The sequence below is a fragment of the Synchiropus splendidus genome, chromosome 10 (assembly GCF_027744825.2).
Source record: "Synchiropus splendidus isolate RoL2022-P1 chromosome 10, RoL_Sspl_1.0, whole genome shotgun sequence".
Lineage (NCBI taxonomy): Eukaryota > Metazoa > Chordata > Actinopteri > Syngnathiformes > Callionymidae > Synchiropus > Synchiropus splendidus.
In genome coordinates this window covers 16,398,149-16,425,431 of record NC_071343.1, presented here as the reverse complement: position 1 = coordinate 16,425,431, position 27,283 = coordinate 16,398,149, and the positions used below count along the sequence as shown (strand labels likewise).

The following is a 27,283-nucleotide window of genomic DNA, read 5'->3' as shown; positions in this document are numbered from 1 at the left end:
GTGAGCCGCCACGACTGAAGGCCTCGTGGTGAGTAACACAACCAACATGCTTAATATGAAATAATACCTAAATAATGGACATTTAATTGAACCAATAAACATGCTTTAACATAACCATACTCCTTTGTGTTGATTTTTGGTACACCAGAAGATGCAACTCAAACATAACCCGGGATGGTTTGAACGCATGATTCAGGTTAAAGATGGAATTAAATGAACCAAACAAGCATACAACAATAACTTTAAATGAGACAAATGGGTGACTCTCAGCCACTTTGTCACACTATGTTACAGTGTCTTGTCTACAGTGTCACATGCCAGAGGTCACTGTTCAAACCATCCACTGTCAATATGTTGGTTTTCTTGACCAAAAACCTTGAGGTGTGAGTTCTGAGAATGCCATACTTGATCATTGTTTGTTGTCCAGTGTGAGCTCTCGCTTATTACATCGGTAGGACGAGGAGTTTCCATCTGACTAACAGACTGTTTGTCTCTTATGGAGGAAAACTGAAGGGCAGAGCTGTGATGTCACAGCGTCTTGCACACTGGATTTGTATGGCCATCTCTATTGCTTATGAAGCAGAGGGCTCTGTGGCCTCAGAGCTCACCCAACTATCTCCTCATCTGCTGCACTTTTTGGTGGTGCTTCTATGGAAGACATCTGCCAAGCAGCCTCTAGGTCATCTGCTTCGACCTTTGCTCAGAGTTATCTGAATGATATGATGGACACTTCGGTGTTCCACACCGTCTTGTTCGGAGGTGGTTCTTCGGCCATGGCTGGACCCTCTGGTTGATGAACTTAAGATCGGAGGCTCCGTATCAGTCCACCCTCGGACAAGGTGAAAAAATAGGTTCTGTATTTGCAATTACCTTCACCTTCACCTCCACCTTCTTCTGCCGCTTATCCGGGGTCGTGTCGCGGAGGCAGCATTCGGAGCAGGGAAGCCCAAACTTCCCGGTCCGCACAAACCTCCTCCAGCTCCTCCCGGGGGATCCCGAGGCGTTCCCAGGCCAGACCGGAGACATCATCTCTCCAGCGAGTCCTGGGTCTTCCCCGGGGGCTCTTCCCGGTAGGACATGCCCGGAACACCTCCCCAGGGAGGCGTCCAGGGGGCATCCGAATCAGATGCCCGAGCCACCTCAGCTGGTTCCTCTCGATGTGGAGGAGCAGCGGCTCCACCCCGAGCTCCTCCCGGATGACCGAACTCCTCACCCTATCTCTAAGGGTGCGCCCAGCCACCCTGCGGAGGAAACTCATCTCAGCCGCTTGTATCCACGATCTCATCCTTTCGGTCACTACCCAAAGCTCGTGACCATAGGTGAGGGTGGGAACGTAGATCGATCGGTAAATCGAGAGCTTCGTCTTGTGACTCAGCTCCCTCTTCACCACGACGGTCCGATACAGCGACCGCATCACTGCTGCCGCAGCACCAACCCGTCTATCAATCTCATGCTCCCTTTTTCTCTCACTCGAGAACAAGACCCCGAGATACTTAAACTCCGCCACTTGAGGCAAGAACTCTCCACCAACCTGGAGAGAGCAAACCACCGTGTTCCGGTCGAGAACCATGGCCTCAGACTTGGAGGTGCTGATCCTCATCCTCATCTCCAAATCCACAAAGCACATGTGGACTGGTTGGGCGAACTCCCATGAACCCTCGAGCACCCGATGGAGGGTATAGAGCTGGTCCAGTGTTCCACGACCGGGACGAAAACCACACTGTTCCTCCTGGATCTGAGGTTCGACTATTGGCCGAAGTCTCCTCTCTAGTACCCTGGAATAGACATTTCCAGGGAGGCTGAGGAGTGTGATCCCCCTGTAGTTGGAACACACCCTCCGGTCCCCCTTCTTAAACAGGGGGACCACCACCCCGGTCTGCCAATCCAGAGGCACTGTCCTCGACTGCCACGCGATGTTGCAGAGACGTGTCAGCCACGACAGCCCTACAACATCCAGGGATTTCAGATACTCCGGACGGATCTCATCCACTCCCGGGGCCCTACCACCGAGGAGCTTACGAACAACCTCGGTGACTTCGGCCGGGGTGATGAGCCATCCGAGTCCTCAGTCCCGGCTTCCTGAGTGGAAGACGTGACGACGGGATTGAGGAGACCCTCGATGTATTCCGCCCGACAACATCACCAGTCGAGGTCAGCAGTCTCCCCCCCGCGCTGTAAACAGCAGTGGAGAGGCACTGCGTCCCCCTTCTGACGCGACGGACAGTTTGCCAGAATTTCTTCGAGGCTGACCAATAGTCCTCCTCCATGCCTCCAAGACTGCACGGGAAGCGGCACGCCTGGCCTGCCGGTACACGTCAGCTGCCTCAGGAGTCCCACAGGCCATCAAGACCCGATAGGACTCCTTCTTCAGCCTGACGGCATCCCTTACTTTCGGTGTCCACCACCGGGTTCGGGGATTGCCGCCACGACAGGCACCGGAGACCGTGCGACCGCAACTACGTGCAGCCGCACTGACAATGGAGGAGGAGAACATGGACCACTCAGACTCCATGTCACCTACCTCGCTCGGGATCTGGGAGAAACTCTCCCGAAGGTGGGAGTTAAAGACCCCACTGACAGTGGGTTCCGCCAGGCGTTCCCAGCAGACCCTCACAATACGTTTGGGCCTGCCCGGTCTGACCGGCTTCCTCCCCTGCCAGCGGATCGCACTCACCACAAGGTGGTGATCAGTTGACAGCTCTGCCCCTCTCTTCACCCGAGTGTCCGAGACACGTGGCCGAAGCAATTAATTTATTTTAATTATTATTTTTTCAGTTTAAACCAACGTATTCTCTGTGAACACATCGATATATAAGTAAAATAAGTAACAATTCGGTTTAAAAATGGTCTTTTCAACTCAGCCTCTGCCAGGTAACTGTGCTATATTTAGTTTTCAGCTTCACAGTCTGCATGATTTTAAACTACTATAATGTATTTAGGAATTTTATTTCTCTGCTTAGCTGTATGTCTTCATCAACAACTTCTTCCTTTTATGTAAAACATCTATTTTGATGTCTTTTATTTACATGTTTACAGTCAACACCTTTCCATCCCGAAACAATGGCACAATGGGAGGAATTCAAATGGACTGTGGAGAGTCCTCTGTGGAACATGTTACAGGGTTATGATCTCCATTGCAAACAATATTTCATTTCCTGACATAGTTGATTTGTTTGTTTGGTCCATTTCAAGATCATTTCATTCAGAATCTCAGGCAGTCAGTGAATGCACCACTGAACACACAGACTGATACATAACCTCAGTCAGCAAGTGAAGGCGAGTGATGATCCACATGTGGCAGTTTCATCAACGACACATGTTCATCACACAAATGTTGTCATTCAATCAGATATTCCAGAGCTGATCTGAACTCTTCACTGAAGGTCGACTGACAGTTCAAGAGTTCATGGATGAAGATTGTTGTCATGTGATCTGTCCACAGGGAAGAAGAACGACAGACTGGTTTGAGAATGTGCTGAAGTCTTCTTCACATGAGGATGGAGACTTGGAGGAGTCTTTCAGGGACTGAACACAGTGATGATAGAAGGAGCAGGAAGAGACCACTGAGCAGGACGTGAAGACGTTTACAGGAGAAAAGAAAGGAATTAAAGAGAGTTTATCTTCTTCAAACATCTGACATTCTTTTCTTCTTTTCTGCAGAAGACAACGTTTGTTTCAGAAGCAGATTCATTCATCACTGTCAGCTGATTGGATGGGGATTTGAACCAGCAACACCAGTTTGTTGGAGGAACACACTCACACACTCAGGTCATACACACACACTAAGGAACCAGAACCAGGAGCCTCTCTGAGTCCAAATCCCAGGTACAGAGGTTCAGTGGAGGTGAATAAGGTGTAGAAGGGGGTCCAGACACCAGAGGAGACTCTGTAGAAGATCAAAAATCCAGCAGGACAAGTCAGTAACACTCCAACTCTGTGAGAGACTTCTGAGCTCTTGATGGCAGTTTCTCTCTTATTGTGACAGACTTTATATCCAGCATCATCAGAGCAGTTCAGACTCCAGGAATAACGGTTCTGTCCAAACTCAGACTCGTCTTCTTTCCCTCGGTCTCTCCTGAGAGTCACGGCCACAGAAACTCTTCCTCTCCACTCCACCTCCCAGTAACAGACACCAGTCACAGCGTCTCTGCTCACCACCTGAGGACACCGCTCAAACCTGTCGGGATGGTCCAGATACTCCTGATCCTCCGTCACTAGCACCACCATGTTGTTGTTGTTGGACAGAAGGAGGCGCCGGTGAGCTGTGTCTGGGTCCAGTGAGAGTGGACGGAAGTCTGAGAGAAGAAGACACACGTGGTGATGATGGAGGAAGAACAGACCTTCTCTTCAAGAGACAATCATTGTCTCAGCAAGCCAGGGAAGGCTGTTCTGTTGGTCAACATAAGCTACAGTGGAGATCATGAGCCCACAGGTCCATACTGTGTTGGGTCAACAGTCATCTGAGACTGGGGCCACATCAAGAGAAGAACCAGGAAAACTGGAACATCCCAGAATAATCTGGAGCAGCTGATGTCCCATGTGAAAGACTCAAGTGTCTCCATATGAGGTCAGGAGCTAAGCTAGTCTGTCGCGAACATCGGTCTAGTTTAGGGAACATGATGATGTTCAGAACTCCTGAGACTCTGGAGTCAAAGAGTGAAGAGAGTGAAAGAATCAATATTGGATGGTGAGGAAAGTCCACAGTGCTGCTTCGAGATCTGCACGGAGGCTCCTCACTGGCTGCTGCTGGACACCATGTTGGTGAGCAGTGTTCTGGGCAGTGACCTGGACTTGATGAAGACAAGTTCCAGCAGCAGGTCCAAGGGTCACATGATGCCACTAACATCACAGCTGCTCCACTAGAAGCTGACAGAGACGAGGAGTTCTCATGATACAATAAGATACAGACTTACATCTCTTCGGTCCAGATGATAACCTCTGTGGTCCACAGTGATCCAGCCTGGAAGAAGAAAGAGGCAGAAGGATGAGAGCAGATCCATGTGACTTCAGATGTTTCAGGACTATTATCTCCTGCTGCTAAGTGGACGGCTCTTTTATGACTGTTTTGGTGACAACAAAGATGAATCTCTAAACAGCTGCTCAGTCTCTACTGTCTGCTTGGAGCTCAGTCAATGAGTTCTGCTGCTCTGTCCATACCTGAGAGTCTCCAGCCTCCAGTCTGGACTCTCCACTCCAGCAGACAGCACATCCAGTCCTGGTCCTCCTGAATGGTTGAAGCTCAGGTCCAGCTCCCTCAGATGGGAGGGGTTAGAGGTCAGAGCTGAGGCCAGAGAAGCACAGCTTCTCTCTGAGATCCCACAGCCTGACAGACTGTGGTGAAAGAGGAACAGTGCTAAAACTAAAAAACAATCATGAGAGCAGAAGAACCTTCCGGTTGTGGAGCAGAACTGAAAAGAGGAGATGATGTGTTCTGACCTGAGAGTCTCCAGGTGACAGTGTGGACTCTTCAGTCCAGCAGACAGCAGCTCCACTCCTGCATCCTCCAGGTTCTCGTTGTAGCTCAGGTCCAGTTGTGTCAGACGAGAGGACGGAGAGCTGAGGACTGAGGACAGAAGGGAACCACTTCTCTTTGACAGTTCACACCTGCTCAGGCTGTGAAAGAGACGAGTGTCATCAACAACTGAGACTTTTTCAATACTCTATTTTGACAAGACTTTAAACCACAGGTGTCAAACCGGTCCTCAAAGAGCCACAGTGGATGCAGGCTTTTGTTCCAACCAACCAAGAGGACACCTAGTCACCAATCAGGAGTCTGGAGACTGTCATCAGTTGATCGTCAGTCTGGTGCTGGTTGTTTCAGCTGACGCCTGATTGGTTCACCTGTTTGTGCTTCCAGGGCTGGAACAAAAACCTGCACCCACTGCGGCCCTTTTGCGGGTCAGTTTGACACCCTTGCTTTCAACTCTGTTGTGTTTGTGTTGATGTGTTCTGACCTGAGAGTCTCCAGGTGACAGTGTGGACTCTTCAGTCCAGCAGACAGCAGCTCCACTCCTGGATCCTTCAGGTCATAGTTGTAGCTCAGGTCCAGCTGTGTCAGACGAGAGGACGGAGAGCTGAGGACTGAGGACAGAAGGGAACCACTTCTCTCTGACAGCTGACACCAGATCAGGCTGTGAAAGATACGAGTGTCATGTAAGTGTCATGTTAGTGAGACTTTTTCAATCCACTATTTTGTCAAGACTCTTTATTGGAGGACACACTGAACTCTTTCCATTCAGAAGCTCATCATCACATTATTGTTGGAATATTTGAAGCAGTTTATATTAGTCAGGATCAACTTGATGAAACATGAAGACGAAAGCACAAACCTGGTGAAAGAGGAACAAAATATTGGGGGTGTTGTTGTCAACAAGGAGACTTTATTGTCAGCTCCCTCTCTAATATGAGCAGGAAAAGCTTCTGTAGAAGAGCAGACTTCCACACAAACTATTGTGGCGTCAGTGAATGATGCTGGATTTTTGGAACATGACCAAGGATTTAGAAATCATCCAGTCAGCAACCTGGTCACACATGTGCAAGTCCCAAGTCATTTCTTCTCGAGCAAGTCAAGTCACCTTATCTACTGCCCAGTCTGATCTTCATCAGTTGAAAAGACCAGATATGAGAGTCACTTCATCTCAGTCTGATTTGCATTGTAGTTACTGATATTCAGGAGACGACATGGAGTCAAACTCAACAGAAATAACTTCATGAAAACATTCAACAGTAATGTTACTAGCAACTGTAGCTAGCCTATCTGATGAGGCTAATTCCATCATTTTGAATCATAGTTTCTCAAACGCACATCTAGTCTCTGTCATGGCCATATATGGTCAATATTGCAGATATGACGGATCATTCTTCACTGACTATTCCATGCCTTTGTGCCAAACACAGTGACGTTATACAGCAGCATCAGGACATCACAGGGTCACCATTATCAGAGCCATTGATCGGCACAATGAGGAATGAAAGGTCAAGGTCATGATGGAGTTGGCTGGCAGATCATTTAGCTCAGTTACTCCACTGCTGCTGTTAGTTCATCAAACTAGTTGCACCTGGTCGGAACGTTCACTAAACACCCCCCATCTCCACCACTGTATCACATCATTCCTTTCCTACTGACATGACAGTAGTTGACACTAAGAACAGGTGGCCAAGTGACGGACCAAGTCTGAGCCTGAGCCTGGCGTCTGAGACGCTTCCTCCACATGGCTTGCTCTCCACACTCAGCCGTTTGGCTTCACAGTGGACATTTCTAAAACCATACTGGACACAGCTGCTGGTGTCCCTCCCACAGACATGTGGACACTGATCTGATATCAGAGGGCGTGTTTACGGTCAGCAGAGGGGACATGGTGACGCATCCATCCAACCATGACGCCATTCACCTCCTGTGCTCTCATGTTTGATATTAAAACTGAAAACACAAAGGTTAAGCTGGTCACGCGAACATATTTTGCTGGTTGATAATTGAAGAAATTATAGCTGATAAATAACATTGTGTCAACATAATATTGAGACCAAATTAAGCATTTTTTTAATCATAATAGATTAAAAAAAAGAAGAAAAAAAGACATGTCCCATTAGCTACATCTACCGACAGTTTTTTCTTCATATTGAGGTGTAAAACCTTTCCTGTCTCCACACTGGACCGTGGTAGAGTGTCACAGGGGAGGTGCTCGCTCTCGAGCGCTCACTCCAGGGTTTGATGTCCTGTTGTGGGCTGGAGCTGGGATAGGGATGAGGCGAGTCTGGGTCAGAGCGTTACTTGGTTTATGACATTGTCACAGCCAAACTGCACAGAAGCGCACATTCAGAGCTGGACACGCACCGGGCACCTCTTCACTTCTGGAGAGACGTCACTCACTCGGCAACCCCTCCCACATGCAGCGGCCACACACATAGAGGAACAGCGCACCTGCAGCAGACACTCTACATTCACTCCTACAAAAGTCTATTTTAAGGCTTGGAACGCATTATTTTTGTTCCATTCATTGTAATGGGAAAAATCGATTCATATTTCGAACAAATAGGTTCTCGAACGTCCGTCTGGAACGGATTGTGGTCGAGAACCGAGGTACCACTGTAGATCCTCCACATTATCTTATTTTTAAGACTTATCAGTATTTTCACTTGCACTTGAAATAGAAAACTACAATAAAAAGTAAATACATTCATAGCCCCTGTTAAAACCTGCACTTTATAAAGCTGCTTGAGAGGTTGAGTTTCAGCCGTGTTTGATCTGTTGCCTTTTTTGTTGTCACCACTTTGGAACACATTTGACAAACAAGCTCGTCCACCTTGTTGTTCTCACCTCGCTCATGAGGCTTGAAATCAAAACATTCCCACACCGTCTCTGTGTCATGTGACCTTGCAGTTATCTTTATTTCCATGAAGATTTCTCTCGTGTTGCTCCTCAAAAGCCTCACAGAGTGATTGACTCTGAGATGACCGACAAGAGTGTTCACTATGTTCATTCTGCTGTGGTAAAAACGCACCCTGATAGGTGCCACGTACCGTCCAGAGTGAGCCCTCCTGTCAGCGGGCGAAGATAGGGCTGCCGCTTCTCTCTCACAGGCAGAAGCAGGATTCTTGTTTTATTATCATTGGATTAAATCCTTCATGACAACCGTGACACGTTGATCAACAACACTCTAGTCATTTGGGTCATCGAGTCTCAGGTCATCCTATCTTGAGACACTTCAAGTCCTGAGTCTGGAAATTCCAAGTCAGGTCTTTGATTTTTTTTGTCAAGTCACAAGTCACCGAAACAGCAACTCGAGTGGACTCGAGTCCAAGTCACAATGACCTGAGCTCCCATCTCTGGTCCTTATTGTTCTTGTTTCTGCCCAAACTATTGTATTCCATGGAAGCCATTGTGGACCACCTTTCAAATAAAAATGCATCATCAGAAATGCTTTTTCATTTCCAACCAAAGCTGCATAGTTTGACTCAGAAATCAATTGAGAAATCATTTTAACTGTCTTCATGACTCTGCTTCTTCTGTGACGTGATTAAAATTGAAAAGCAAAAGACATCTTAGATTTCATTTTCAGAAGCTCCTGCAGCTAATGGTTCAAAAACAAAGTGGTGAAAATCATAAAAGCAACATGCTTTATGATTTTCAAAGAAATTTTGACTCATAAATAACATGAATAATAATAGTCTGGACTGCATTTTATTTTTTCCTTTTTTCCCTTGTCTTATGATAAAACTAAAGAAAACATTGCCTTCTAGTTTTTATTCCCGACACACAAATAAAGGCCCATAGAGAGCTCGGATCATTGTATCAAAGGAGCTAGCAACACATGATTTAAAGACTTTAGTTCAGCGTTCCATGTTGCCAGGATCAAAACTAAAGGTGTGTCATGCATTCCATGTACAATATAAAGTGAAATAAAGGCACAGATCGCTCTGTTCCATGTGTGTCAGACATCAGTGGACAGATCACCCTGTTTCCACCAACATCTTGAGGATTTTTGAATATGATTTTCTGAAATACATCATTATGTTTCATCACATTATGTTTTATATTCTAAATTCCAGGGGAACAGGAACAAGCGTGAGGAGTCATGACTGAGTCACACGTCCAGAAACCACCAAAAGTCCTCAGAAGATGGACAGAGATTTTCCAGTCATGACTACTCAGGCTCTTACTGCATCTGACTCACTTCACTGAAGTGAATTGACAGGACTCTGGACATCAGAATGGATTTCACTGAGGAAAACCTGAAGCTGACACTCTGACTGGGGAAAGAAGGCTCATTAAAAAGTGGCAGATATGACCAGACTCTTTCTTCTCTCTGCTCCTTTTGATCCCTGAAATCACATGGAGATGGAAGATGCTGCTGTGTGTTTGGAACGAGGGATGGAAACAAACTTCTTCTCCACAATCTCATCCAACTTAGGGTTTAGTTCATTTTTTGTTGAATACCATGTGTTGCATTGATCTAATTCTGTTTTTTTCAGCACAATCTCATCCAACTCAATGATGGTCTGTTGACTCTCTGAAGCTGGAGTCTCCACCTCTGACTTTCACATTTCGCCTCTGAAGCTGGACACATGATGTGTTCTGACCTGAGAGTCTCCAGGTGACAGTGTGGACTCTTCAGTCCAGCAGACAGCAGCTCCACTCCTGGATCCTTCAGCTTGTTGTAGCTCAGGTCCAGTTGTGTCAGACGAGAGGACGGAAAGCTGAGGACTGAGGACAGAAGGGAACCACTTCTCTCTGACAGATGACACCAGCTCAGGCTGTGAAAGAGACAAGTGTCATCTAAGTGTCACGTAAGTGAGACTTTTTCAATCCACTATTTTGACAAGACTCTTTATTTGAGGACACACTGAACTCTTTCCATTCAGAAGCTCATCATCACATTTTTGTTGGAATATTTGAAGCAGTATATATCAGTCAGGATCAACTTGATTAAACACGGAGACAAAAGCACAAACCTGATGAAAGAGGAACAAAATATTGGGGGTGTTGTTATCAACAAGGAGACTTTATCTTCAGCTCCCTCTCTAATATGGAGCAGGAAAAGCTTCTGTAGAAGAACAGACTTCCACACAGACTATTGTGACGCCAGTGAATTATGCTGGATTTTTGGAACATGACCAAGGATTCAGAAATCATCCAGTCAGCATCCTGGCATCACTGCACTGCAGCGCCCCCGTGTGGGTGGTCTGTGACTGTTGGCAGTGAGAATGGTGGACACTCCAGACACAGGACTTCAGACTTGAGACTTTGTCGTCATCCATTGTGACAGTGTTGAAGTGTTGAGTGATGCAACCATAGCGTTAGCTCTGCAGCTGAGTGTTAGCATTTCATCACCAGCAGGTTTTGATTCATCTGGACCAGTGGTCACAGCTGGCCTGTTCCCATGGTAACCGTCATCTCACCTCCACATGTGACAGCTGACACCAACACCATGGGACCAAGTCACCCATGTGCAAGTCATTTCTTCTTGAGCAAGTCAAGTCACCTTATCTACTGCCCAGTCTGATCTTCATCAGTTGAAAAGACCAGATATGAGAGTCACTTCATCTCAGTCTGATTTGCATTGTAGTTACTGATATTCAGGAGACGACATGGAGTCAAACTCAACAGAAATAACTTCATGAAAACATTCAACAGTAATGTTACTAGCAACTGTAGCTAGCCTATCTGATGAGGCTAATTCCATCATTTTGAATCATAGTTTCTCAAACGCACATCTAGTCTCTGTCATGGCCATATATGGTCAATATTGCAGATATGACAGTTCATTCTTCACTGACTATTCCATGCCTTTGTGCCAAACACAGTGACGTTATACAGCAGCATCAGGACATCACAGGGTCACCATTATCAGAGCCATTGATCGGCACAATGAGGAATGAAAGGTCAAGGTCATGATGGAGTTGGCTGGCAGATCATTTAGCTCAGTTACTCCACTGCTGCTGTTAGTTCATCAAACTAGTGGCACCTGGTCGGAACGTTCACTAAACACCCCCCACCTCCACCACTGTATCACATCATTCCTTTCCTACTGACATGACAGTAGTTGACACTAAGAACAGGTGGCCAAGTGACGGACCAAGTCTGAGCCTGAGCCTGGCGTCTGAGACGCTTCCTCCACATGGCTTGCTCTCCACACTCAGCCGTTTGGCTTCACAGTGGACATTTCTAAAACCATACTGGACACAGCTGCTGGTGTCCCTCCCACAGACATGTGGACACTGATCTGATGCCAGAGGGCGTGTTTACGGTCAGCAGAGGGGACATGGTGACGCATCCATCCAACCATGACGCCATTCACCTGCTGTGCTCTCATGTTTGATATTAAAACTGAAAACACAAAGGTTAAGCTGGTCACGCTAACATATTTTGCTGGTTGATAATTGAAGCAATTATAGCTGATAAATAACATTGTGTCAACATAATATTGAGGCCAAATTAAGCATTTTTTAAATCATAATAGATTGAAAAAAAAAGGCAAATACAGTGGTGCCTCGGTTTTTGAACGTCCCAGACTTCGAACAAATTGGAGTTCGGACAAAAATTTCGATTCTTTTTGCTTCGGATTTCGAACGAAAATCCAGAGCTCAAACGCCCCCGAAAAAAGCCGGAAAAACCATAACGTGCGCGGAGCGATCAGCTGACCCACAACACACTTTGTTATTGTGTATAACGCAGCTTCTGTATGCAGACGTGTCCCGTTAGCTACATTTACTGACTGTTTTTTCTTCATATTGAGGTGTAAAACCTTTCCTGTCTCCGCACTGGACCGTGGTAGAGTGTCACAGGGGAGGTGCTCGCTCTCCACACCTCCGAGGCTGGAGCTCACACTCCAGGGTTTGATGTCCTGTTGTGGGCTGGAGCTGGGATAGGGATGAGGCGAGTCTGGGTCAGAGCGTTACTTGGTTTATGACATTGTCACAGCCAAACTGCACAGAAGCGCACATTCAGAGCTGGACACGCACCGGGCACCTCTTCACTTCTGGAGAGACGTCACTCACTCGGCAACCCCTCCCACATGCAGCGGCCACACACATAGAGGAACAGCGCACCTGCAGCAGACACTCTACATTCACTCCTACAAAAGTCTATTTTAAGGCTTGGAACGCATTATTTTTGTTCCATTCATTGTAATGGGAAAAATCGATTCATATTTCGAACAAATAGGTTCTCGAACGTCCGTCTGGAACGGATTGTGGTCGAGAACCGAGGTACCACTGTAGATCCTCCACATTATCTTATTTTTAAGACTTATCAGTATTTTCACTTGCACTTGAAATAGAAAACTACAATAAAAAGTAAATACATTCATAGCCCCTGTTAAAACCTGCACTTTATAAAGCTGCTCGAGAGGTTGAGTTTCAGCCGTGTTTGATCTGTTGCCTTTTTTGTTGTCACCACTTTGGAACACATTTGACAAACAAGCTCGTCCACCTTGTTGTTCTCACCTCGCTCATGAGGCTTGAAATCAAAACATTCCCACACCGTCTCTGTGTCATGTGACCTTGCAGTTATCTTTATTTCCATGAAGGTTTCTCTCGTGTTGCTCCTCAAAAGCCTCACAGAGTGATTGACTCTGAGATGACCGACAAGAGTGTTCACTATGTTCATTCTGCTGTGGTAAAAACGCACCCTGATAGGTGCCACGTACCGTCCAGAGTAAGCCCTCCTGTCAGCGGGCGAAGATAGGGCTGCCGCTTCTCTCTCACAGGCAGAAGCAGGATTCTTGTTTTATTATCATTGGATTAAATCCTTCATGACAACCGTGACACGTTGATCAACAACACTCTAGTCATTTGGGTCATCGAGTCTCAGGTCATCCTATCTTGAGACACTTCAAGTCCTGAGTCTGGAAATTCCAAGTCAGGTCTTTGATTTTTTTTGTCAAGTCACAAGTCACCGAAACAGCAACTCGAGTGGACTCGAGTCCAAGTCACAATGACCTGAGCTCCCATCTCTGGTCCTTATTGTTCTTGTTTCTGCCCAAACTATTGTATTCCATGGAAGCCATTGTGGACCACCTTTCAAATAAAAATGCATCATCAGAAATGCTTTTTCATTTCCAACCAAAGCTGCATAGTTTGACTCAGAAATCAATTGAGAAATCATTTTAACTGTCTTCATGACTCTGCTTCTTCTGTGACGTGATTAAAATTGAAAAGCAAAAGACATCTTAGATTTCATTTTCAGAAGCTCCTGCAGCTAATGGTTCAAAAACAAAGTGGTGAAAATCATAAAAGCAACAAGCTTTATGATTTTCAAAGAAATTTTGACTCATAAATAACATGAATAATAATAGTCTGGACTGCATTTTATTTTTTCCTTTTTTCCCTTGTCTTATGATAAAACTAAAGAAAACATTGCCTTCTAGTTTTTATTCCCGACACACAAATAAAGGCCCATAATTCAAATTCACTCACAAACCTGGGGACGTCGGAGAGTGAGGTTACTGGGAGTCACAGGCGCATGCGCACCTGCTGCTCTGAGTGGGTTTGTTAGCTGGAGCCCAGCAGGTGAGAGCTCGGATCATTGTATCAAAGGAGCTAGCAACACATGATTTTAAGACTTTAGTTCAGCGTTCCATGTTGCCAGGATCAGAACTAAAGGTGTGTCATGTATTCCATGTACAATATAAAGTGAAATAAAGGCACAGATCGCTCTGTTTCATGTGTGTCAGACATCAGTGGACAGATCACCCTGTTTCCACCAACATCTTGAGGATTTTTGAATATGAGTTCTGAAATACATCATTAAGTTTCATCACATTGTGTTTTATATTCTAAATTCCAGGGGAACAGGAACAAGCGTGAGGAGTCATGACTGAGTCACACGTCCAGAAACCACCAAAAGTCCTCAGAAGATGGACAGAGATTTTCCAGTCATGACTACTCAGGCTCTTACTGCATCTGACTCACTTCACTGAAGTGAATTGACAGGACTCTGGACAACAGAATGGACTTCACTGAGGAAAACCTGAAGCAGACACTCTGACTGGGGAAAGAAGGCTCATTAAAAAGTGGCAGATATGACCAGACTCTTTCTTCTCTCTGGTCCGTTTGATCCCTGGAATCACATGCAGATGGAAGATGCTGCTGTGTGTTTGGAACGAGGGATGGAAACAAACTTCTTCTCCACAATCTCATCTAACTCAGGGTTTAGCTCATTTTTTGTTGAATACCATGTGTTGCATTGATTTAATTCTGTATTTTTCAGCACAATCTCATCCAACTCAGTGATGGTCTGTTGACTCTCTGAATCTGGAGTCTCCACCTCTGACTTTCACATTTCAGCTCTGAAGCTGGACACATGATGTGTTCTGACCTGAGAGTCTCCAGGGGACAGTGTGGACTCTTCAGTCCAGCACACAGCAGCTTCACTCCTGGATCCTTCAGGTAGTTGTAGCTTAGGTCCAGTTGTGTCAGACGAGAGGACGGAGAGCTGAGGACTGAGGACAGAAGGGAACCACTTCTCTCTGACAGCTGACACCAGCTCAGGCTGTGAAAGAGACGAATGTCATCAATACTTGAGACATTATCAATCCTCTATTTCGACCAGACTTGAAACTCTTTGTTTGAGGACACACTGATTTGATAATTCAGTAGCTCATCATCACATTGTTGTTGTTTGATGCATCTTTGTCAATTCTTCCTTCTAAAAATGTTCCAGTTCCTTGAGATTCCTGGGCTTTTTATGGTCTATCCATTGATTCCTTTTAATGATGTTGTGGTCAGGACATTGTGAAGGCCATGGCCAAACCTTCAGTTTACCCTTGATGTAATCCACTGTGGATTTTCAGTTGTGTTTAGATCATTATTCATTTGTAGAAGTCATCCTCTCTTTAATTTGGCTGCAGAACCACCCCAACGTGTGATTGATCCACCCCATGCTTCACAGTTGGACAGAGAAAAACCCTTTCTTCTCCAGACATACTGAGCCTTTGATCATTCGAGCCATAAAGTTCAGTTTTACTGTAACTTCAGTTTTACTGCAACCAAAATGCATCAGGCTTGTCTCTATGTTGTAAGTTGTATGGATGCAAACTTCAAACAATGAATTTTGACGGAGAAGCGGTTTTCTTCTGATGACTCTTCAGTGAAGCCTATATTTGCACAAGTATCTCTTTATAGTGGAATAGTGAGCACAACTCCAGTGACTGCCAGATCTTTCTGGATGAATCTGAGCCTCATTTACTCTTGGAACTGAGGCCTGCACAATAAGCTGTATTCCAGTCTTCCTTCTAGGGCTTTTCTAAAGTTTGCAATTCCTTCTTCTCTTCTTAATCCTTTGTCCTCTCGCTTGTGTATCTTTTCAGATTTCATTGATTGAGTAACTTGTATCCATATGAAACAGTCCACTTCTGATGTTTTTGACAGTCACATATGTGAAAATGTTATGTATTATTGTTGCACTGGTTGCAGTCATTCTAATGGGTTTTGTAATTCATGGGCACAGCCCTCTGCTGTAGTGTATCCAAGAAGTTGGCTGTCATGTGATGAGTTGACTCCTGCAGCAGGACTATATGAAAGTCAACACATCGTATCTGTGTTTTATTCATTATTAATCATGTCATTTTGTCCGTAAACTCCTGTATATCTGACTCTGGAGTTCTGTACACAGTACTTACAGTTACTTCGGTGTTTACATTTAAATGGTCAAGAACTCCAAGTCAACTGTCATCCATGTTGTTTGCCAGTTGACATTTTTGCTCCCTGCTGACAAATGTATCCACTCCACATCCCTTCTGCCTTTTCTGTGGTTGTGGTACAGTTCGTATAATTGATTCCAGTTTGAATTCAGTTCCTTTCTCCAGCATCATCCATGTTTTCTGTCACTGCAATCACAGAATTTTCCTTCCCTGTTTTCGGAGTGTTCTAGTTTGTCAATATTTGCACATAGACTTATACAGTTGATGTGTATAACAAATGCTTTCCTGCTCCTTCCTCCTCACTTGTGCAATATTCACAGTTTGCCTTCATCTTGGAAGATTATATTGTCAGTGTGAATGATTGTGTCTTTGTTGTGCTTTGTATTGTCGTTTGTTTTGATGATGATTTTTGTGTTTGTCGTGTGTTTGATGTCTCTGATTGCTTCCGCCTTCAAAGCCTTGATTTTCTTTCATTTCTTTTGTCACAAATCACTTCAGATCCAACCTTTCAGGGACAATGAATCCTGATGTTGTTTCTCTTTTGTCGATTCCAGAGTGTCAGTACTCTGTTTGTCCTCCTCCACCTTCTTCCTTTACTGACCGACTTTCTGTCCAACATCCTGGCTGAGCTTTCATTCATTCAGCCTTCTCTTCCAGGTCCTTCACGCACACAGTTTATCTTGACTTTGTTATCCTTGAGCAGATCTCCCTGCCTCTCCGTCTGTATCCTAAGTTCCTGTATTTAGCCACCAAGCTCTTGCATCTGGTCACCTTGCTTGTTTCGGAGTCGTCTCTCTGAACAGAGCTGGTGCTGGCAGCTTCTAACCACCTAACCTCCTAACCGGCTGTTGCTTCCATGCTTAAGCTCCTGATGATCTTTAGTAACACCTGATATTCAGTTTTCAGTGTCTGCAGTTTCGTTTTAAGTGTCTAGTGTTCGTTTTTCTTCTCAAGCTGATCAGCCTCGATCTTCTTCAACTTGATTCGGTTCTCTCTCGCCTCAGCTTTCAGCTTGTTAATTGCTTCCATGAACTCGGTAATTTCAGACGCTGAGTCGGTGCTCTGCTCTGACACTGCCTCATCCTCATCCCTGTTGTCACAGTTGGCATCAATGTTGCTAACTTTGTTAGTTCCAGCTATCATGGAATCCTTCCCCTTCCTTTGCCTCGACTATGCTTTTCTATTGTCACTACCACCTTGGTGTTTCCCTGTGGTTTATACAACACACTCTTTTGTCGTCGTTCATTACCACTGAAAACATATTTCGCTGATAGTGAAGACTGAGGAGCTCCCTGGTTGTGTTACCGTTCAGTTCAATGAACAAAGTACAAACTTCGACACCAGAATATGTGACTCTATCTCCACTGGAGCTTCTGTCAATTTAACTCTTCTAGGCTGAATAAAACTGAGAAATTGATGGTGTCATGACAAGACTTAGGACAAATGACCTGAAGGAGAACATCTCAACACATAAACCGTGACCATGAACCTGTTAAAAGTTGCCCTAGTAGTTCAAAGCTGCGTTAGGTTGAAGCTGGACACATGATGTGTTCTGACCTGAGAGTCTCCAGGTGACAGTGTGGACTCTTCAGTCCAGCAGACAGCAGCTCCACTCCTGGATCCTCCAGGTCATAGTTGTAGCTCAGGTCCAGTTGTGTCAGACGAGAGGACGGAGAGCTGAGGACTGAGGACAGAAGGGAACCACTTCTCTCTGACAGTTCACAGCAGCTCAGGCTGTGAAAGAGATGAGTGTCATCAACAAGTATCACGACCTATCTACTATCATACCTACTACCTTTCATGGAGATAAAAAGTGAAGACCATTTAACTTGATCCTATTGAGTTTGGTCAATTTACTAAAATTTTGCGCAAAAAGTGTACACAATTTTTTGTAAGTTTTTCCCAGTGTCGAGATTTAAGGTCAACTTTAGTTTGTATCCAAATATTTCCCTGAATTCCCTCAGCAGATTGAGAACTAAAGAGATTGTGGCTTGTTCTTGAGACGTGTGTAGCAACAAATCGTCTGCACATGATGATACTTTATGTACTGTAGTACCTGTACCTCTGTTAATAAATACCAAGTACTGAATCGTTGGCTGGTATAGCCAAGGTTAGTGGCTCAAGGACAAACAGAAGAGGGCTGAGGGGACACCCTTGTCGAGTGCCACCATATAAATTAAATGGCTCTGAATAAATGTGGTGAGTCAGAACCAAAGCTGTTGGAGCTGCATAGAAAAATGTAAGCCACGATAAACAACATTCTACCAAATCCAGGCTTTCTTAATGTTTCGAATAAGGAGTTCCACTCCAGTCTGTTAGATACTTTCACTGCATCCATGGAGAGAATACACTTGGACATTTCCTGGCAGGGTGAATCAACCAATAGTGAAGAAAAGTCGGATTAGTTTTCCAAAGCCAGTTTGATCAGCAGGAATAATGTTGGGGAGAATCTCCTTCAAGCAACTTGGCAGTCATTTGGTGAGTATTGTATAGTCTGCATTCAAAAAAGATATTGATCTGCATGAACCACATTGTCAAGTGTCCTAGTCCTTTTTGGCTTGTCATGTTAAGAATGCTTGGTTGAGAGTGTTCAGGAGGACGTCTGACTTCAAAGATACTTTCACATCTCAGCTCTGAAGCCGGACACATGATGTTTTCTGACCTGAGAGTCTCCAGGTGACAGTGTGGACTCTTCAGTCCAGCAGACAGCAGCTCCACTCCTGGATCCTCCAGGTTGTTGTAGCTCAGGTCCAGTTGTGTCAGACGAGAGGACGGAGAGCTGAGGACTGAGGACAGAAGGGAACCACTTCTCTCTGACAGCTCACAGTCTCTGAGTCTGAATAAAAAGAACAAGGAAATCAAACTTTCATGTTCAGTTCACATCATCAGAGATGTTTCAGTGTTTGATCCACTCACAGAACTTCCTTTGAAGCTTGGACCACAGGCAGCAGCCTCTCAAGAACCTCCTCTGAAGCAGAGTATTTCTTCAGGTCAAACACCTCCAGATCTTCCTCTGAGGACAGTAAGATGAAGGCCAGGGTGGACCACTGAGCAGGAGACAGTTGATCTGTGGAGAGACGTCCTGATCTCAGCTGCTGTTGGACCTGCTCCACTAGAGAAGTGTCCTTCACTTCACTCAGACAGTGAAACAGATTGATGATTCTCTCTGGAGACACTTTCTCTCTGATCTTCTTCTTGATGAGCTCTGCTGTGTCCTTATGGGTCCAGGAACAACTTCCTGTCTGTGTCAACAAACCTGGAAGGAGACTCTGGCTGCTCTGCAGAGAAAGACCCAGAAGGAAGCGCAGGAACAAGTCCAGATGTCCATTTGGACTTTCTACAGCTTCATTTATTGTTCTCTGGTAGAAATGTCCTGGAAGACGTTTGTTTCTAAAGAGTTTTGACACTTTGAATGTTTGTTGTGAATGGAGCACATTGAGTCCAGAGTTGAAGAACTTCAGGTGGACATGAAGAGCAGCCAGAAACTCCTGAAGACTCAGGTGGATGAAGCAGAAGACCTTGTCCTGGTACAGTCCTCTCTCCTCTCTGAAGATCTGTGTGAAGACTCCAGAGTAAACTGCAGCAGCTGTGATGTCGATGCCACACTCTGTGAGGTCTGATTCATAGAAGATCAAGTTTCCTCTCTGCAGCTGCTCAAAAGCCAGTTTTCCCAGAGACTTAATCATCTTCCTGCTCTCAGGATCCCAAACTGTGTCTGTCCCAGCTCCTCCATGGTACTTGATCTTCTTGACTTTGGCCTGAACCACCAGGAAGTGGATGTACATCTCAGTCAGGGTCTTGGGCAGCTCTCTGGTCTCTCTGCTCTTCAACATGTCCTCCAGAACTGTGGCAGTGATCCAGCAGAAGATGGGGATGTAACACATGATGCAGAGGCTTCGTGAGCTCTTGATGTGAGAGATGATGGTGGTCTGCTCCTCATCTCTGAACCTCCTCCTGAAGTACTCCTCCTTCTGGAGGTTAGTGAACCCTCTGACCTCTGTCACCATGTCTACACACTCAGGAGGGATCTGATTGGCTGCTGCAGGTCGTGTGGTTATCCAGAGGTGAGCTGAGGGAAGCAGCTTCCCCCTGATGAGGTTGGTCAGCAGGACGTCTACTGAGGTGGACTCTGTAGCTTCTGTCAGGACCCGACTGTTGAAGTCGAGAGGGAGTCGACACTCGTCCAGACCGTCCAAGATGAACAGAACCTGGACTCCTCCAAAGCTGCTGAGTCCTGATTCTTTGGTTTCAGGAAAGAAGTGATGAACAAGTTCCACCAAACTCAACTTCTTCTCCTTCAGCAGGTTCAGCTCTCTGAAGGTGAAAGGAAACATGAGCTGGAAGTTCTGGTGTGCTTTGTCTTCAGCCCAGTCCAGAGTCAGCTTCTGTGTCAGGAGGGTCTTCCCAATGCCAGCCACGCCCTTCGTCAGCAGGCTCCTGATTGGTCCCTCCCTCTCAGGTGAGGCTTTGAAGAGGTCTCCTTGTCTGATGGTAGTTTCTGCTCTGGTCTGGTTCCTGGTTGCTGCTTCGATCTGTCGGACCTCGTGCTCCTGGTTGACCTGGTCTGTGCCCCCCTCAGTGATGTAGAGCTCTGTGTAGATCTGATTCAGAGGGGCGGAGTTTCCTGCTTTAGCCACCCCCTCAAACACACTGTGGAACTTCTTCTGCAGGCTCCTCTTCAGCCGTCCTGCACACGTTCCAGCACGACTACCTGAGTGAAGAGAAAAGTCACTTGATCAGAGGCCTCTGGAAGGTGGACCTCCAGTTCATTCTTCTCATCAGCTCCAGGTATTTCAGCTCAAATGGAGATTGAAGGCTTCACATTCAGCAGGTTGAAGATTCAAATCCTCTTACTGCTCCACACTCGACCAGCAAGCTCCTCCTCCTCCATGCTCCTCAGGAGGTTCATGATGAAGTCCAGGAAAGCTTCTCTGCTGCTTCTCATCTGCTCCTCATCCCACTTCACCTTCACCTCTTCCTCATCATCCTGGTATTTGGGATCCTCTGGACTGAGGAACCTTTGGACTCTCCTCACTTCCTTCTTCACCAGGGTCATGACAGTCTCCTCAAGCAGCTGAAACACAAACATGTGACCTGATCATGTGACAGAAAGAAAACCTGCTGACCTTCAGAGGTGACCAGAATGCTGACTGGTGAGTTAGCATCTGTTGTAGTTAGCAGGAGGAGCTAACACTTGAACACACCTGAAGTGTGGAGTCCAGATCTGTCTGATGCTGCTGGACACACTGGAGACTCAGAACATCTGAGACCTGCTGATCCTCTCTGTGAAGAACATCAGGCAGAAAATAAGCTCTACTTTCACATGATCTGATGAAGACAAGACTGCGACTCTTCCCGGTGCAGCCCAGCTGAAACAGAACAATCTAGCTTCAGATTCATAGAAACCAGATGAAACAGACGTGAACTTTAGAGAAGGAGCCTCAGAGACCTTTGATCAGACTCAACAATCCCATGAGTGGAGAGGGACAGAAACCCTCACCTCTCTCCTGAAGGCTCTTGTCCACCTTTGAAATCAATACCAAGAACCTTCGACCTGTCACTCTTCAGAGACACACAGCTGGGAGCAGGTCCAGGTCCGTGTCCTCGTCCAGCAGCTTCTGATGTGAGTGGCTCTGATCTGAACACATAAGTTGCAGTGTGAAAATGATTTCAAGTATTTGGAGCTTTGACAGTAGAACTGATCTTCTCACCTCTGAGCTCTGGTCTGGCTGACATGGTCCTCACCCAGAGGGGCTTTAGAGGCAGGAGCTTCCTGCTCTCTGTCCACACCTTCACACAAACAGCAGCATCATCACGGGTGGTTCTATGTTATATGTGCTTCGCCCTCTAACTGCCTTCGCTATTGGTTACATTGAGGCACTGGCCTCGGCCCGAGACTTCAGTTGATTGGTTCTCTGCCCCGGAAGGCACTCCCCAGTGTGTATAACACCCCTCGTCTTTCACCTTTCTTTTTCCACTCAGCCTGAGACTCGACGACCATCGGGTGATGTATGAGATGTCTCATCGTTGCAAGTCTTGCGATTTTCCTTTGGAGGCCGCGGACCAGCACGACACCTGTGTTGCGTGTCTGGGCCCCGGCACATCTCCAACTCCTGGATTCCTGTGCTGCATGTCTGGCATTGCCGGAGCCGGATGCGAGCTAACCTCTAGTCGTGGGAAAGCGCGGCTCCCCAGAGTCCCGCTTCTCCGGCTGTCCAGTCCCGTCCTTGCGCGTCGGCACCGGCCCGGAAGCGGCAGGTTTGGGCCAACACAACCAAAGAGGACGAACTACGCTTCTATGAAACGGAGATCAACGTCTTTCCTGAGGACGACAACGAAACCATGAACTGTGTTTTGGAGGACGCCAGCGAGACGCCGGTTCCCAGAGTCTACCCGCTGGATGAGATGCCTTGTCTGTTCCCGATGGCCGGGAAAACACTCTCAGTAGATGTTCCCCCCGCCGACAAACCTCACCCAGAGGATTTTTCTACCTCCATAGTCGCCAAAGGACAAAAGAAGACCCCTGGGCCTGTCTTCACCTGCCCTAAGATGGCGCACCTCTGGACTCATTCGGCGAGGGAGATCCAACAGCCGCTGGGGAGCTGTGCCCACAGCCAGGACCTTCACCGGATATGCGACGGTGGCAGGCATGGATTATTCAAAGAGTTTACCGCCCTTGGGTGAAACAAGGAGTTTTTGAGTGGCCCCCTTCACTTCTCTCTGGTCGGGACCAAAACAGTATCCCCTGGATGAGAAAGACCGCCTCACAATGCAGCTCGTGGCGCGAACCTTTTCTTGTGCGCTACACCTCCAAAACCTAGTCAATAACATGACATTCCTGGCGGCGACTTTTGACAGGGCAGTTTCTGAGCAGGAGGGCTCTGTCGAAGAACAGCACCCAGATGACAGTGGCAGCCTTCCAGGAGATGTCACTCGCCGTTTCAATTGATGCAGTCAGAGTTCGCACACTGTCACAAATGGCAGTGTGCAACATATGGCTGCTAAAACAACATTGAAAAAAGTGGACATGCGTTCAGACGAAGCTGACTACAAGTCATCACGTGACTCCTGTTGACGGAAGTAAGTTGGCAGCCAGTCACTCTTGCAGGCTGGAAGCTCAACAACCATCGCGGAGCCCTCCCCGACTTCACCGTGGTTTTAACCAATAGCGAAGGCCGTTAGAGGGCGAAACACATATGACATAGAAATTCTGGTTACCTAGTGTCACCGCAGTTCTATGAATATGTGCGAAGCCCTCTAACTGGCTGCCCAGCAGGCCTGTCTTTGACAGCTGAGTTCCAGAAGGGGCCGAGCAGCGAAAGACGAGGGGTGTTATACACACTAGGGAGTGCCTTCCTGGGCAGAGAACCAATCAACCGAAGTCTCAGGCCGAGGCCAGTGCCTCAATGTGGATTAACCAATAGCGAAGGCAGTTAGAGGGCTCCGCACATATTCATAGAACTGCGGTTACACTAGGTAACCAGGATTTCTTGTCAACAACAGAACTTCGATCATCAGGTTCAGAGCTGCAGAACAAAGTCATGAAAGAAGAAAGAAGATGTGGACAGAAGAGTCCATCACATGTGATGTCAACATTCCACATGGAGGTCAGCACGGTGAGGTCTGATGGTGGATGGAAGAAGCTGCTGCTCATCAGAGCCACTGGTTCTTCTCTGTGACCTCACTGACCTCAGTCTCAGCTCAACCTTACACAGCACTTTCTATCCTCATCCAGCAACCCAAGTGCTTTTCACTGAGTCACCCATTCACACACTGACGGCAGTAGGCTGCGACGCAAACATGCCAGGATGCTGGGATCAAACCAGCAACCTCACAATCACAAGCTGACCTGTCTACCATCTGTGCTACATTCTGTCGAGTTAGAAAGTCACTGACCTGTGAGCGTCTCTCCTCTGGTCTGAAGACTTGTGTCCATGTTTGCAGGTGAAGCTTCCAGCTGAGCTCAGCTCCTTCTGATCCTCACTCTGATGGAGGGATCTCGCCCAGTGAGCGAGGGGGTGTGTCCTGTAAAAGATGAACAGAGGTGTTGCTTGTGTTTGTCATTCACCTTCAAAACTGTGTGTGTGTGTGTGTGTGTTGCCTGGTCTCTGTGATGGAGCTTCTCCAGGTCTGTTATCAACCAGAGCAGGTGGGTTTCAGTGAGACGCTGCTGATCATGTGACTCCTACAGATACTCTGGGGTCCAAACACCTGCTCTGTTCCTGCTGTTTCTGCTCATGCGCAATGCTCCGATCAGAACGACCAAAAACGGAACACTTTAAACGGAAGTGTTCCGTACGTAACTGACTTTATAAATCACAGCCAACAATCGAGTCAATGAAATACTCAAGGCTCATGGTACCATGGTGCTGAAATGTTGTTCATTGAACACTGACATCAGCTCTCACTCACAGAGCCAGAGTCTTTTGAAGTTTAAAAACTCTTATTTTCACATTTCTAGGTTTGCATCGCTGAGACCACCTCAGCTGCCACCATCCACCTGACTATTTTAATATGGAGGCCTTTCATGCTCCTCAGACAGGGAATTGGGTGGAGCTTAAAACTGGCAACAAGTTTTTGTGGATCACAACAATGAACTCTATCCACTCAACCAGCAGTGATACTGAGAGAGAGAGAGAGAGAGCACAATCCTGCATCAGTCTTCACTGAACAATAACATTTCAGCGCCATAGTGTCCTGAATACTTGACTGTAATAACTGACAACTGATATCTTCATGAGCTCCTCCAAATCTCACTGCACTTCTTTACCCGCCCACTTTGGCTCGACACAAGCCTCCAAGCTGCGCCTCATTTGGCCCGTCATGTCAACAAGCTTTTCCTCGACTGGTGAAACCTGCTGATCCTGCTGACTGGATGAAGCAGAGGGACAACAAAACCAAATAAAGTCCTGCGCCATTATTCTGTATGGTTGAGAGCTGCGCAAATGCATCAGTCATTGACGTAAAACAAATATTTCCTAAAAGTATGACTTTAATCAGGTAACAGAGAAACCCACAATTATTATGGAAACTATAACAATGATATTTAGAAAAACCAATAATGATGGCTTGTTTTTATTCAACTCCAACACCAGAACCAGACAGACAAGAATACCGGACCAGATTCTATCAAACTAGATAATGTAGTTTTAAATCTGCAGAGAATTCAACAACCTCAGCAGCGTCTCTGTCAGACAATGAAGCCTCTATAAACACGAGCGCAGAACAAATCAAGCATCCATGTATGAACTCACCTGAGCTCTTCGCTCACCTGTGAGAAACAGCATATGTTGAAGACTGAACTTTCTGAAGAGGAAGCTGTCTTCGCTGGCCACACCTCAATACTTTCAATGCTTCAAGTACTTTCACTTCTGTTCAGTGGATCATAGCTGCTTTTTACAACGATTGTTTCAGCAGGAAATCATTTCATAACTCATTAATATTGGTCATTCTTTACCATGAAATCTTCATTTGACTCTGTCATGTGCGACTTTTCCTTGTTTTTTCTTTGCTTCCTCTCAGTGGCTTCAAGTCTAGTTCATATCTTTGTTGGGGATTGTTGAACATGGAGGGAGACAGGAGGAACAGCTCGACCTTCCTCACTATCATCAACCCCTCCAGGAGATGGCGATGTTGCGATCGCAACGATTAATGACATTTCCACCAGTCACTTTACTCTCCTTTTTCCCACCCCTCTAAGCGGCATGTGCGTCACCATATTCACCCTAGTTTTGATCATTTTGTGCATTTCTTCATCACATGCTCAAAAGGAATGTTCATCCATGACAGGCACCTGCAGGTCACCTGGGTATGGATGAGGGCTCCTCAGTAGAACGACTGCGTTTGAGACAGAACAATGTGCTGAATAAAGAATCACAAGCGTTTGGAACTCGATCATCTGTAACAAGCTGAAAACAAGCCACTGGTCACTGACGCTGCGACTCTGAAACAGCAACAAGCCCATCACACGGTCAGTGGATGTCAGCTCAGATGGCTTTGGAGCAGTTCTGTGTCATATGTGCTCTGCCCTGAGGCCTTCACTATTGGTTGAGCCACTTCGAGGCGCTGGCCTCCGCCTGAGACTTCGATCGAGGCTCTCCGGCCAGGAAGCCATGTAACACCTGTCACTGGGCTAAACTCTCCACTCAATAGTCAACAGAAACACAGATGGACTTGAAGCAAGTTACGACACACACCAGAGACGGATCAGCACCTCCGTCTGTTCTAGTCCTTCCACTTCATCCACTTAAGTTTTGTTCCCTTCCCAGGTTTAGTGTGAGGAAATACAAGTATTAAAACTGACTTGTAAAACTGACGAAGAGGATTAAAGCTTGAAGGCAGAAATATTAAAAAAACAAAGAATAAGAAAACCCCCGACATTCAACCTACGGATTCAACGTGAAGAGGAGACAGAGAAAATCTGCTAGCACCTGCAGCTAACAGCACTGCAACAGTTGAAAACAAACAAATCGCCTGGGAGTGATGGATTTCAGGCAGAATGGTATAAGAAATTTGAAATTCAGCCTTTAATTGGACACTTTAAAAAAGCTGTTTTATCTCCATGCTGGAATCAGGCTATTATAACAGTTTTTGTTTTTGTTTTTGTTGTTTTTAGTTTTATTAATCTGTTTTTTTTTTTCATGTTTTCTATTATGTGCTTCACGGAAATTTGTAATGCAATAATTGAATTTCATATGTGCATCAACAATAAAAAATACCAGCTAATATAATGATAATAGCGCAAATCCATTTCCTGAAATGTGCCAAATCACGAACAATTGTCCATATTCTTGATGCCGCTACCTCAAAGAGCAATATGAAATTCATCTGTTGTTTGAAGCTCTGCATGACTCCAAAATGTATTGAAGCCAATCTGGCAGGTTGTGACGGTCTTTCTGTCTAACTCAAGTTTTTCTAAGTCTGTACAGTGTTAACGTCAGAGGCAGAGATGTTTCTATGCTGTCTAAAACTTCTTTTTTGCTTCATAAAGTTTTATCCTGCGTGTTGGAGCTGATCCGTTATTGTTGAATTGTGTTGACCACCGGGGGCGCTGCGCATCAATAAAGCGTATTAGTGAAATGGGACACGTGCCACAATTTTGCGACACAGTTGGAGTGTCATGACTTTACAAAAGGTATGAA

General features: G+C 46.1%; 1 protein-coding gene across 2 annotated transcripts; it reads right to left on the bottom strand.

Moving 5' to 3' along the window:
* Positions 1-2,994: 2,994 nt before the first annotated feature.
* Positions 2,995-25,498, bottom strand: LOC128766397 (NACHT, LRR and PYD domains-containing protein 12-like). Of its 2 annotated transcripts, none has more exons than XM_053878003.1 (15): positions 25,414-25,498; positions 24,039-24,167; positions 21,854-21,932; positions 21,643-21,780; positions 21,347-21,425; positions 20,997-21,216; positions 19,059-20,853; positions 18,805-18,978; positions 17,700-17,876; positions 14,819-14,992; positions 10,081-10,254; positions 5,955-6,131; positions 5,158-5,613; positions 4,914-4,960; positions 2,995-4,295 (listed from the first exon to the last, which is right to left on the bottom strand). In XM_053878003.1, the coding sequence occupies exons 2-15, from the start codon at positions 24,076-24,078 to the stop codon at positions 3,757-3,759; spliced, it is 4,269 nt and encodes a 1,422-aa protein (XP_053733978.1). In that variant the 5' UTR covers positions 24,079-24,167; positions 25,414-25,498; the 3' UTR covers positions 2,995-3,756. The 2 variants fall into 2 exon arrangements, with proteins under 2 accessions (XP_053733978.1, XP_053733977.1); XM_053878002.1 differs by having other exon boundaries at positions 25,397-25,440.
* Between the last annotated feature and the right edge of the window lie 1,785 nt (positions 25,499-27,283).